General features: G+C 53.1%; 1 protein-coding gene across 16 annotated transcripts in view; it reads right to left on the bottom strand.

Moving 5' to 3' along the window:
• Positions 1–14,073, bottom strand: part of RGS12 (regulator of G protein signaling 12) — a 158,534-nt gene that overhangs the window by 67,954 nt on the left and 76,507 nt on the right. For 3 of the 16 annotated variants that reach the window (XM_005554357.4, XM_045392054.2, XM_074039307.1), the window contains exon 1: positions 10,235–10,473. The exons of the other annotated variants lie outside the window; for them this stretch is intronic. In XM_005554357.4, coding sequence (XP_005554414.3) covers positions 10,235–10,288 — 54 coding nt within the window. In that variant the 5' untranslated portion in view covers positions 10,289–10,473. Of the gene's footprint in view, positions 1–10,234; positions 10,474–14,073 lie in introns of those variants that run through there. 16 annotated transcript variants of the gene reach the window in all.

Raw genomic sequence — 14,073 nt, 5'->3', positions numbered from 1 at the left:
ACATTAGATCTCTAGAACTTACTCATCTTATAAATGGAAGTTTGTACCCTGTGTCCAACATCTCTCCACCACAACCCCCAGGCATTGGTAAGCACCAATCTACTCTCTGCGTCCATGAATTCAAGGGGTTTTTTTGTTTTTTTGCTTTTTTTTTTTTTTGAGACGGAGTCTCACTCTGTCGCCCAGGCTGGAGTGTGGTGGCGCGATCTCGGCTCACTGCAAGCTCCACCTCCCGGGTTCACGTCATTCTCCTGCCTCAGCCTCCCAAGTAGCTGGGACTATAGGTGCCCACCACCACGCCCGGCTAATTTTTTGTATTTTTAGTAGAGATGGGGTTTCATCATGTCAGCCAGAATGGTCTCGATCTCCTGACCTCGTGATCCGCCTGCCTCGGTCTCCCAAAGTGTTGGGATTACAGGCGTTAGCCACCGCGCCCGGCCAAATTCAATGTTTTTAGAGTCCACATATAAGTGAAGCCACACGTTTGGCTTCATTCATGTTGTTGCAGGAGTTCCTTGAAGGCAGAATATGCTATTCTTGTTCTCTCTCTAAACATACACACACACACACACACATACACACGCACACACACACACACACATACTGCACATTCCTTTATCCCTTAGGTTTTCATATCTTAGCTATTGTGATTAACGCTTCCATGAACATGGGAGCACAACTATGAGAGACTGATTTTATTTCCTCTGGAGATACACCCAGTAGTGGATCATATGGTAGTTCCATATTTAATTTTTCAAGGAACCTCCACGCTGTTTTCCACAATGGCTGTACAATTTACATTCCCACCAATAGTGTAAGGGTTCCCTCTTCTCCTATCCTCACCCACACTTGTTATCTTTTGCCTTTCTGGTAACAGCCATTCTACAGGCATGCAGTGACAGCTCACTGTTGTGACTGCATTTCTCTGATGATGGGTGATGCTGAGACCTCTGCATATACCTATTGGTCATCTGTAGAGTTTCTTTGGAAAAATGTCTACTATGGCCTTTTGCCATTTTTTAATTGGGTTATTTGGTTTTTGCCACTGAGTTGTATGAGTTCCTTATGTATTTGGATATTAACCCCTTACTGGATATGCAGTTTGCAAATATTTTCTCCCATTCACAGGTTCCTTTTTCATTTTGTTGGTTGTTTCCTTTGTTGTGCAGAAACTTTTTACCTCAATGTAATCCCAATTGTTTACTTTTAGTTTGTTGCTTATTCTTTTAGTGTCATGTCCAAAAAAAAAATCATTGCCAGGACTGATGTCATGGAGCTTTCCCCTGTGTTTTCTCCTAGGAGTTTTTTTGGTTTCAGGTCTTAAGTGCCTTTAATCCATTTGTGAGCTGATGTTTGTGTATGGTGTGTGATGAGGACCCCATTTCTCCACATGACTTCAGGGGCAGCCATTCCCACATCTCCTGGCACATGTGGACCACTGTAAACATGTTTATGAATTAAAGCACAACATTCTTAATGTGTACTCTCATATACAGTACTATTTGTATTAATAACTTGTTTCCATTGGCCTATACTTCTTGGATTCTTTCCAAATTTCCATATATACACATTATACTTACAAAAAAAGTACAGTCACAAAAACAAAGTCACCCATGGAAAAAGATCCCAGTAAGTCAGCATTTTTCGGTGCTTACAATTTAAACATATACCATAATTAAACAGCTATAAAAATTTCTATAACACGCCTCCAGAATTGGAATTTACACTAAAGTAAATACATTTCTGTTTTAAGGAAACTGACAAAGTATTTTAAAATGTAACTTAAGTCCGCACAATCTCTGCTCCTCCGCGGGTCTCTTGAACATGTCAGCTCAGCTGACAAGGACTCAATTGCTCCTCTGCAGGAAGTCTGTCTGGGCCACACACGTCCATGGAGATCATGGATATTTTATTTTGAAATTAATGTTTTGAAAGTTTTAAAATATTTATGTGAATAGTGTCACATGAGGAATCTAACCTTTATTAAGGTTTATTCTGTCAGTAATACTAGACAAAAGGAATTATTAGAACATATAATTTCCAAATTTTATTGGTTTACAGTAATATACTGTAATATAAATTTTTCATTTTGAGCCACTGACAAAATTGTCTACCTTGAACATAAAAACTATTCAATCACCACATGATGTTCCTAAAATAAGGCACCAAAGGCCTGCAAGTTGCTCAAATGCATTAAATGTTTTCAATGCAAAGAGAAGAAATATAAATAAATGAATTAAGAATTTAATAATCAGCTGGGCTGGTGACTCACACCTATAATCCCAGCACTTTAGGAGGCCGAAAAAGGAGGATCACTTGAACTCAGGAGTTCGAGATCAGCCTGGGCAACATGGCAAGACACTGCCTCTACAAAAAATACAAAAATTAGCTGGGTGTGGTGGTGTGTGCCTATAGCTCCAGCTACCTGGGGGGCTGAGGCAGGAGTATCGCTTGAGCCCCCTAAGTGGCTGGGACTCTGATGGCTCCTGCACAGAGGGACCCAGTCCTTTCCAGCTGGAAGAAAGTCAAGGCTGCAGTGAGCCATGATCACACCACTGCACTCCAGCCTGGGTGGGAGAGTGAAACCCGGTCTCAAAAATAAAGAGAATTTAACAATCCAATTTGCACCTAATATATGCTTTACTTTTTAAAATTTCATCCTTTACATTTCAAGACAATCTCTTGCTGGACTAAATGCAGAAAAGCACAGCATCCACACCAGAGGCTGAGGCCTTGGAAAGGTGCGTCTGGGAGGCTCTCTGAGGCTGAGTATAGCACAGAGAGAGTATTCAGGAGAGGATGCCCTGGCTTGGTGGCTCCCTGCACTCCCACATGCTGGGCTGCTCTCTGCTCCACTAGCACAGAGGTCTTCAGACCCAGCCATGACCCTCCAAGGGGCCAGCAAATCAATTCAGAGTCTGTGAGCAGCATGTTAAAAAATGAAATGGGATAAAACAGAACAACATGGAGGAAGCATGCGGCAGGTCTCCAGGCCCGTGCTGTCCGTGGACCCCACTTCTGAGCTGCAAGTCTGTGTGTGGACACAGTGCATGTGCACGCCTGTGTGCAGGGTCTTGGGGGACATGTGTCTCCCCTGAGGGTGGCAGCACAAGGACTCCGACGACCCCTGCACAGAGGGACCCAGTCCCCTCCTGCTCCATCTGCCTCTCCACTCCTCAGCATGGTGCCCTCCTCACTGCAGCCCAGCTCCCATGTGCAACCTCGCCTGGCAGCGCAGCTGCCACAGCCCAGCCTGCGGGGAGGGCAGCACACCTGGTGCTGAGACACAGATCTGCACTTCTCCCTTTAAAGCGTGTGTGTGCTTCCTCCCTTTAAAGTGTGTGTGTGTGTGTGTGTGTGTGTGTGTGTGTGTGTGTGTGTGTTCCAAGGAGCTTTTCAACCTTGAATAAAATCAGAAGGAACTGAACCGGGGCAAAAACCACAATGACAGCATATTTCAAAGCAGCAGCAGCTAATATTCATTTTACATCCTTGGTGGAGCCTAAGATAATACGTTCTGACAACTTTTGACCCCAAAGTAGTGCCCTTCTGGGGCAGCAGTAGGGGCCATCTGACTTTGGGATGCTCCTCCTTGTCACACCATAACCCTCTGTTGGTACAAACACCACACAGGCCTTTGCCCTCCTCAGCTCACCCAGTCTCAGCAGCTAAGGGCCCTCCAACACGCAGACAGGTGGCAGGCTGCCAGGCATCCACACCGATATTCGTGATTTAGGTTCTCCATGTGGCAGTGCCAACTCCCCACAAGGAAAGACGAGTGTAAAAGTCAGCTGTGCTGAGAGGCTCTGGGCAGGGACTGGCACTAACACAGCTGGCCACCAGGAGCTCATCCCATGTTGGAGATGAGGCTGGAGATGAGGCTGGAGATAAGGGCTGGAGATGAGGCTGGAGATGAGGGCTCGAGATGAGGCTGGAGATGAGGGCTGGAGATGAGGCTGGAGATCAGACTGGAGATGAGGGATGGAGACAAGGGCTGGAGATAAGGGGTGGAGATGAGGCTGGAGATGAGGGCTGGAGATGAGGGCTGGAGATAAGGGCTGGAGATGAGGCTGGAAATGAGGGCTGGAGATGAGGGCTGGAGATGAGGCTGGAGATCAGACTGGAGATGAGGGATGGAGACAAGGGCTGGAGATGAGGGATGGAGACGAGGGCTGGAGATGAGGTTGGAGATGAGGCTGGAGATGAGGGCTGGAGATGAGGGCTGGAGATGAGGGCTGGAGATGAGGCTAGAGATCAGACTGGAGATGAGGGATGGAGACGAGGGCTGGAGATGAGGGGTGGAGATGAGGCTGAAGATGAGGTTGGAGATGAGGCTGGAGATAAGGGCTGGAGATGAGGGGTGGAGAGGAGGGCTGGAGATGAGGACTGGAGATCAGACTGGAGATGAGGGCTGGAGACGAGGCTGGAGATGAGGGATAGAGACGAGAGGTGGAGATGAGGGGTGGAGCGGAGGGCTGGAGATGAGGATGGAGATGAGGATTGAAGATGAGGCTGGAGATGAGGCTGGAGATGAGGGCTGGAGATGAGGGGTGGAGATGACGGGTGGAGAGGAGGGCTGGAGATGAGGACTGGAGATCAGACTGGAGATGAGAGGTGGAGATGAGGGGTGGAGAGGAGGGCTGGAGATGAGGACTGGAGATCAGACTGGAGATGAGGGGTGGAGATGAGGGGTGGAGATGAGGCTGGAGATGAGGGTTGGAGATGAGGCTGGAGATCAGGCTGAAGATGAGGGCTGGAGATGAGGGGTGGAGAGGAGGGCTAGAGATGAGGACTGGAGATCAGACTGGAGATGAGGGGTGGAGATGAGGCTGGAGATGAGAGTTGGAGATGAGGCTGGAGATCAGGCTGAAGATGAGGCTGAAGATGAGGGGTGGAGATGAGGGGTGGAGATGAGGGCTGGAGATGAGGGCTGGAGATGAGGCTGGAGATGAGGGGTGGAGATGAGGCTGGAGATGAGGGCTGGAGATGAGGGCTGGAGATGAGGGGTGGAGATGAGGGGTGGAGATGAGGCTGGAGACGAGGGGTGGAGATGAGGGGTGGAGATGAGGGGTGGAGATGAGGCTGGAGATGAGGGGTGGAGATGAGGGGTGGAGATGACGGGTGGAGATGAGGGCTGGAGATAAAGCTGGAGATGAAGCTGGAGATGAGGCTGGAGATGAGGCTGGAGATGAGGCTGGAGATGAGGGCCGGAGATGAAGCTGTAGATAAGGGCTGGAGATGAAGCTGGAGATTAGGGCCAGAGATGAAGCTGGAGATGAGGGCTGGAGATAAGGGTTGAAGATGAGGGCTGAAGATGAGGCTGGGGCCCACACCCAGGGAAACGTTTCTTGATATGAACTAAGACTCAGCGACTGTCTCAAAATGACCTCCTGTGCAGCTAAGCCGTGGTCTCCGAGCCTCCTGTCTCCCTCAGGCTGGCCCTTGAGCTCCGACCCCTCCTGGCAGCCCCCTTGGCAGTATCTGGCATATCCAAGGGTTGGTTACAGGGTTATGAACTGCCCTGCCCACAGGGACAGGCGGTGCACGGCAAACGCAAGCTGAGAACTCTCCCACTCACGTGGCAAAGCATCTGCTGAGCTCCCACGACGCGGCGAGCCATCCTGAGATGCTGGATGGACAAAACGAGCATGCGAACTGAACTGGCAGCCCTGTCCCACAGAGCCCAGTCCAAGGCAGAAAGCCATGGGGCATAGAGCAGGGGCGGCTAGGATGGCGCTGCTCATTCTGGCAGGTGCATGGACGGGGCGCGGCAGGGGCAGCTGGAGGCTCCGCGGTGCTCCAGGCAAGAGATGGGGACGAGGGCAGGCTGCAGCAATGGGGGTGAGAAAGTGTAAACTCAGAGATTTTGAAGGCCGAGCCCAGGAGCTTGGTGACGTGGAGTATTAGAGGGTGTGGGCTCAAGCAGAAGGGACAGGGCCAGCCCTTCCTGAGATGCAGGAGACTGAGGGAGGGTACACTGGAGGCGAGGGGAGAATCCAAGTCATGTTTGGGACTTAAGTCTGAGGGGCCTCCTGGATGTCTGAGGAGACACGGTGAGAAGATGTGGACCTGTCACTGAGGCCGGGGCCCAGGGCGGAGGTGCCCACTGCAGGGGCAGGTTGGGAGGGCAGCATGTGAGGGATGAATCAAGCCTGTCATGGAAGGTGGTGGAGGAAGGAGACCGGTCCCCGCCCAGCCCAGGCCTCCCCTTGAAGACCTGACAGTGGTGAGAAGCCAGTGGAGTCGGAGGGGAAGAGGGGAACCCAGAGGGCGCTGCTGCAGAAGCCCAAGGAAAACTGGTCCAGTACTCGAAGCGCAGCAGCTCCTGCTGTCTGGAGAGGCCGGGTCCCTGCATCACGTGCAGGATGGCAAAAGCGCTGCAAGGAACCTCAACCAGCCTCCACATCCGCCCAACAGAGACCAGGACGCCTGCGTTCACAGAGCTGCATGGGACCCGGTAGGAGAAGGTGCTGAGTGCTCAAGGGCCTCGCCACGCGAGCTTGCCGCCTTTCTCCTTAGAACCCAGGAGAAAGGGGTGGGGGTTTCTGCCTGAGAAGGATACACCTCTGAGTACATAACATGGACGGACAGTTTACAGCATAAGGTGTCCAATTTTTTAATGAAAAGAAGAGGAAAGAGGTGAAAATAGAAATTTATTAAAACAGTTTTTCTCAAATATACTTGGAGCTTTCCTCATATAGATGACAAGACTCAGAGCATCATAAAATGAGGGAAGAATCTGCAACCAGCATGTGAAGTGGGACGCATGGATGCTCACCAGCACAGATTCCAGGCCCTCCTGCACCAGGCTCAGGGCAACAGAGGTCTGGGGCAAAAGGCAAGCTGACCGACACGGCAGGACACAGGCAGGCAGAGGCCAGGCACACGGCCACAGCACACAGGGCGTGCCCTGCAATCCCAATGCCAGTCAGCACTGCACTTCAGGGTCCCGAAGGAGCGTGGGCACATGAGGGCCATTTGGGAGACACGATCAGTGACACTGGTGAGAGAGACTAGGTTAATCCAGAATAGAAAAGAGACACGGTGAAATACAAAAACCTTCCTTGATGACCCACCAAGCCCACCCTACAGAGGCTCACAAATCACCCAGCAGAGGTGTCCGCAGACATGTCAGCCCCAGGCACGTCAGCCCAGGCGTGCCCCGAATCCCTCTTGTGTCCTGCAGCGGCCATCAGCCCTGCCCCCCTGCCACCAGCCTCAGCCCCAACACGACCTGGTCCCACGGGGGCTGGGACTCTCTGTTGGAGGACCCTGGAACCTGGCCCGGCCTGCCCGCCCATGGCAGACTCATGAGGGAAGGGTGAAGGTTCCGGTCAAAGGCATGGGGGCCCAAAGGCTGCAGCCAGAGTCACTGCCACGTGTCGCCAGTGGTCACCGCCTCCTCTTAACCACACTCCGTCTTCCTCATTATCCTTTCACTTCCCCAGGCTCCGACACAGGCCCTGCCCTTTTCCCTGCGTGAGCATCTGTCTGCCTCAAGCCTCACTGTCAGGTCTCACCGCATCCTCTGCATGACCACAGCCGCGCCGGGCCACAGACTGCACTAGCTCCCATGCCTCCTCCCTCCTGCCCTTCCTCAGTGACCATGGTCTCCACACTGCCTACAAGAGAACGTTCCACGTTTTTAAACAGTGCAACCCTTTTTAAAGATTTTTAAAGTATTAAACAGAACGTCAATGCCTGGAGGGGAGAGAAGCCCCGTGGTCTCTGGAAAGTTCTTTCCGTCACACTCCGGCAGCCTGAAGACAAGCCCATGCTGAGAGAAATGAAGACAAATCTACACCGCACCTCATGTGCTCCCAAGTGTCTAAAGGGCTTTGCCTTGAGAAACAAAGTTTCTGCCAATTTCCGACACTGCAGAACCTCTTTTCATGAAGGAAGGAAAGGACACCCTGAGACATCACAAAACCACACCCTGACGGCCGCCGCCACCTCCACGCCAGTCACACAGAGCACACCTGGGGGACCCAGTGCGGATGCGCCCGAGGCAGCCTCTGACAGCCGAGGACCGGAGTCAAACCACTAGCTCACACACAGGAGGAAAGTCGGGGAAGCCGACGCTCAGGCGGCTCGGCAACAACTGTCACGCTCGTCCAGCCGTGCCAGTGGGGCCTTCACCTGGGCACTCACTTGCAGTGGTGACTTGTTCCCACGACTCAGAGGAGAGGTGGAACTGCCCCGGAAAGTCCCACCCAGGACCCTGTGACAGCCACAGGCTGACTGAACGGCTGCTGCCTGCCAGGGAGGCTCAAGCTGGGCCGCCCAGGGCTGCAGGAGCCCCCAGCCCAGAGCAGCCACCCCACAGCAGGGCACCCTGGGAGGGGTGTGCAGGCAGAGAGCAAGGGCTCTCTTCCCCCAGGCAATTCCTATTTCTTTGGGCCTGGGGTCTCGGTGCCCCCTCTCAGCATCTAACTAGTGTCAGAGCCTGCAACACCTGACGCCACACGGTTTATGAAACAGGATGAGATGCCCCGATGAGGTGACGGGCATGGGTATCTTCCTGGCCTGCCGAAGCCAGGGAGCCAGGGATCGACTGATCTGGCCAGCCAGAGCCTCCAGAGATTCTCTCCAAGTGGAAATCCCGGCAGCTCCCCCGCATGCTCTTTGAATGGAGTCGGGCAACAGCTCCTAGAAAAGCGGTGGCGTCCTCCCCCTCAGGATGAGGGGACCTGGAGACACACGGGCCTCCGAAAGAGTGCTGCTGCAGACACAGACGGCAGCACCCCAGCATTCCCTGGCCCTCCCATTTTTTAGAACAACTACCTGACGCTCAGAGGGGGAAGTAATTCTGCCGACCCCAGAGGCTTTCCAGCCCCTCATCTGCTGGCCAGAGCCCAGACAGGCAGAGCTGCAGCAGAGACGACCACCCGCCTGGTGTGCCTCTGACTGAGGGGGGAGTCGCTCATTCTGATGCCTGGCGACCACATCAGCCAGATTCCAATACGCTCGCGTGAACTACTTATCCGCCAGTGCAAGCACTTGCAAGAGCTTCAAAAGGAAGTCCAAATCATGTAAACGGGCACTTACAAAGGCAGGTTTTTAATGACTTTACACGGAATAAAAAACAAAATTTTCTACAACTTGCCTGGATGTACACTGAGATGAAAGTGCTGCCTACACATTAGTACAAATGGCTAACTGATTAACTGGCCCATGAAACCCATGACAGTTCCAAAATTCACCTTCCGATGCAGGATATGAAACAGAGGTTACAGGAACACATTCCTCCTGCACCAAGACAGCCAGAGGCGGCCCGCAGCAGGCACGCCCCAGAGAAGACCAAAGCCGCTCCTCCAGCCTCACGCAGCTTCACCTTCCAAGCGGCTTTCCAAACGCACAGAAAGCTGGTGGATTTCATCAGACTCACGCTGGCCCTGCCCAGCAGACCCGCGTCTATTTCCCACTTAAAAGGAAGGCACAGCTCATTTTCCCGTCCCCAACCTCCATGCCCCTCATCTCTAAACTAGTAGTTTCTCCTTCAGTTCTCTACAGAAGACTTTAATTAGATATTAGGAAAACATTAAGATTATACAATTCCCAGAAAAGAATGAATTCAAAATCAGTGCCCAGTAATTACTAAGACTTCTGTACATAATTTAAATTTATTTTTATCTTTACATCAACACAGCCATAAGAGGAAAATAGAAATTATTTTTATTTCATCTCAATTCTTTTAAAAAGCCATTTTAGAGTAACTTCAACTTCATAAGCTCATATAGTAATCACTAATATGATCTATAGTAGCTACCTATATGCACATTAGCCAAATCAACTCATTACATTTAGAAATGTAAGCTACCATCATTTAAAGAGCCTAAGATTTTGATATATTTATCTAGCCTAAAATTAATATTTCAACAAAATCAATTCACTCACATCTTCCAAATCTATGAGAATTACTATGGTAAAGGAAAGAAAAACATTCGATGCCTTCTGTAAGTTCTAACTTAAAACCTGGCAGCTCGGGCTCCCGAAGGATTGAGGCCGGCGGCCGGGTGTGTGGGGCCCGGGACGCGCTGCAGTCCCAGAGCCTCGGCCGAGCCTCCGCAGCGCTCGCTTTGAGCTGTGGTGCAGACACATGAAAAGCATTTCCAAAGCTTATCCTTACAAGCATTTGCAAGTCCCATGGCTGCCACTCGCTAAAACAGGATAACCAGGGTGCCACGCTTTCTTACCACTGATTAAATGAAAAGAAAAAGCCGGAATAACTTACCTGCTGGTCATTGGAAACGTGCGTTTCGTTTGACAACTGTTTCCCCAAATTCATTGTAAGGCACCGAGCCACACTAGGCACCCGGGTCTAAGACACACCATTCAACACCGCAGCTTGTGCGTGTCAGAAAAGTTTAGAGGCATTTCCGATGAAGTTCCCTCTCGCTCCCTTCGTAACCCATGGCAACAGGACACTGCAGGAAGCTGTGGCTTGCCAGGGTTTCAGACTCTATCTCAATTGTCTCATCCAAAGAAAGAAACGTCATTTACATAAATCACGCTGTGAGATCATTTTTAAACTATTTCCTCTACCAAATCAGAAGAATAAAACTTCGGCCGATAGGGGTAATTTCTCAGTCAGTAAAACAGCTGCAGAGAATTTGTTTTTTTTAGCATCGTGGTGCAGTTCACAACCTTAATTACAGTTGCCAATGATTCTATTCTAAGCCTCCACATGCACCAGCTTACTGGGTGGCAGCCAGCGGGATCTGGCACACGCCTAAAGCCCTCTCAGTGCTATCTGTATTCCGTGATCTGCTCTGCCCACCCTCCAAATATATGGAACAACCAGAAAGCGAGGGAACCATGATGGATCCTGGCTCTAAAAAGGAAGGCGGAAAGAAAAAGAAAACTATTTATAAAGCCTAGAGATCACTGCAAAATCATCTGTTAATTTTCTAGAGATTTAGGGGTAAACCGCTCACCCCAAAGTGCTTCCCTGCTGTCAAAATCATGCAGAATGGGCCATCTGGGTCTCGGTCTAGGCTCTACGAATCCTAAACCTGAAACGTTAGATTGGGGGAAGCTTCACCATTAGAACTGGGGAAGCTTCTTGCCCAGGAACTGCAAACTCAGTGCCCACAGGGCCACCAGGCTAGGTCCATGGCTCTTGGGTCTGGGGTGAGGCTGCCAGCTGGGAAGGCACTGTGCCAGCTCTGCTTCTGCCCTTCTGTGGAGGAACATGAGCATTCCCAACACGAGAGTGTTCAGTGACAGAACCCACCGCACTGGGTACACGCTGCATTTCACAAATGCACAATGGCTGCTTGCAGAATGCGCGGCAGCTCACGCTTCCTTAGAAGGCTTTTCTCAGGAGCTGTGCACGTAACAAAAGTGTGGGGGAGTCTGTAGGAGCAGGCAGGCAGGCGCCCAGCCACACCCCCAGCAAGTGGAGGAATCACCCCAAGGCAGCCATACCTCCCTCTGCACAGCTGCTCCTCATTGGAAGGGGCGCCACCTCCACTTCTGTCACCAGCCCAGGAAGGGGCTCCCGCCCAAGCTACTGGGACCCGCGGTCAGCCCCGTAGGTCTGGAGTGGACTCATAAGCCCTGTTCCTCGGCAGGGCCTCGCCTCTACCTACCATGGCCCCACCCACTTCCCCTGGGTTCTGGGCCAGAGGGTCTACCTTATGTACGATAGGCATGGCAGGTAGTGTGACAGAAGCTGGAGCACGCATAGACCAGGCCCCCAGACCACATCACCATTCCTGGGCTAAGCCACATCTCTCAGATAAAACCAGCATCCTTGTCCCCTGCCCTCCCGTCAGCACCATGCACCCAGCCGCCACCACACACACAGGCATCCCACACACACGCATGCACCCCACACACATACACACACCCCACACACATGTACAACCCATACACACGCACCCTCCACACACACACCCCACACACACGTACCTCCTACACACGCCCCACACACACATGCACCCCACACACACGTACCCCCACACACACGCACCCCCTATACCCCCCCCCACACACCCCAGACACACACACGCACCCCCCCACGCACACACCCACACACACACATGCACCCCCCGCACACACACAGGCACCCCCCCACACACACATGCCCCCCACACACACCCCACACACACGTATCCCACCACACACACACACACTCCACACACCCCACACACAGCCACAGGCACCCCACACCCAGGCACATACACACACACAAGCACACACACACAGGCACCCCCCCACATACAGGCACACACACAGGCACCCACACACACAGAGCACCCACCCATGTACACCCACCCAGGCACACTTTCAGAGATAGCAATCTGAAGGTTCCAGAACAACAGCAAGGGGTTCTGGGGTGGCCGGGTGAGCCCCTGACACTGACCTGCCCATTACCCTCATTGGCTTCTGAGGGGCCTGCACTACTGACAGTTTACAGAGCTGTGGAGGAGACAGTGGTCTCCAGGCAGGAGCAGAGGACAACAGCATCCTTGTCCCCCAAGGGCCCCCAAACCCTGGGGAAAGCCACCAGCGCCTGAGAAGTGGATGCAGCCTGGGCGTGCGTGGGGCCTTCTGTTGAGAGGTTATCACCTAAGTGCTAAACTGATTTCACCTCAATTCTTTCAGACAGAAACATCTTCATCCCAGTGTGTTCCATCGAGGACAGAAAGGAAGAAACACGATTTCACGTTGTCTACGTGGTTTATTCTACAGAGCCCACAAAGCAGCCCAGGCCGCTAGAGTTCCGCGTGCTGCTGTCCAGTCGCTAACAACAGGTCCTCCGGACTCTCCTGTCTCTCTAGCCTCCCCCATCTCCTCTTTTGTGGGAGCCTGTCCTTTTCTGCAGCTGCTGGCCTCCCCTGTCTAGCCAGGGCCTCCCCTCTGCAAATGGGTGAGGAAAGGGATGAGGCAGGGCCAGAACATGCCTGGGAGACCCCCTGTGACTGCCTGAGGGCCCCAGCAGCAAGTGCCCTGGGGAGACGGGGATGAGCCCCCTGCCACATGGTCAGAGGTCCAGGAGCTGCTGACAGCCATGCCCCCAGAAGATTCCGGGCCCCAGCCCATCTCCCCTGCTTCATGCTCCACCTCCCTTGTTTGGATGGACGTGTTTACTCAGTGCCTGGTGGGAGTCGGGTTCAGACCCCAGGCCCGGGAAGCCCAGCACAGCCCTTCACAAACATGCACGGCCAGCCTGGACACAGGAAGAAAGCACTGCAAGGTGGGAGCACCCAATCGTGCGCTGCACAGGCGCCGGCGTGAAGAGAAAGTGGGCAGAGTGCTAGCTGGGAAAGGGCGAGCCATTCTCAGCCCTCCAACGCAGGCCCGCCGCGGATCCCAGGGAAGGTGAAGCCCCCGTGTGGTGAGCCCGGCAAGTGGGCATGTGAGCCTGGAGGCAGCTGTGGTGCAGCGGGGGCTCAGGCCTGCACCTCACTGCCCAGCTGGACAACAGGACGTACTTCCTGAGTACCCAGAGGGAGCCCCTCACATCCCAAGGGGTCTGTCCTGAGCTGGAAACCCAGGGTGGGCAGGCGGGCAGGGCCAAGTTGGAGGAGTTTGAGGATAGGAGCTCTGGTTCCAGCCAGGGCAGCAGGGATGATGGGGGTGGCAGGGCAGAGCGCATTCTGGGTGGGGAGAAGCTGAGCTGGGCAGAGGTGAGGACCCACGTGGGCTATGTCCTGGGGCCAGGAGAAGCCTGGCTAGCTGGAAAGTTCCAGTGAAGGCAAAGGGGCCTGTGGGTGACCCAGGGTCTCCAGGGCCTGCCAAAGAGCTCCTCCTAAACTCTGGGTCTCCTAGCAGGCTCACCTGCCTCCCCAGGCCCCTCACCAGTTCCCGCCCCCACCCCACACCAGTCTCTGCTGGGGGACACATCCCGTGATGGCCAGCCTAACCAGGGCCTCCTGAGCCTTCCAGTCATTCCTGGGACACAGCTCGATCTGGAGGGAACAGAAGCACTCTCTCCTGAAGGTTTCTGGACGGCGGAAAGGGGATGAGCGCAGAACACCCAGGCAACGGGACGGCCCTGGTGGCCCCGGGCAGCAAGCGCTGCTGCCTCCTTCATGGGGCGGGACCACCTCGCTCTCAGCCAGG

Source organism: Macaca fascicularis, chromosome 5, assembly GCF_037993035.2.
Source record: "Macaca fascicularis isolate 582-1 chromosome 5, T2T-MFA8v1.1".
Taxonomy (NCBI): Eukaryota; Metazoa; Chordata; class Mammalia; order Primates; family Cercopithecidae; genus Macaca; species Macaca fascicularis.
Note: the sequence above shows the minus strand (reverse complement) of the source record. Positions and strands in the feature narration are given on the sequence as shown.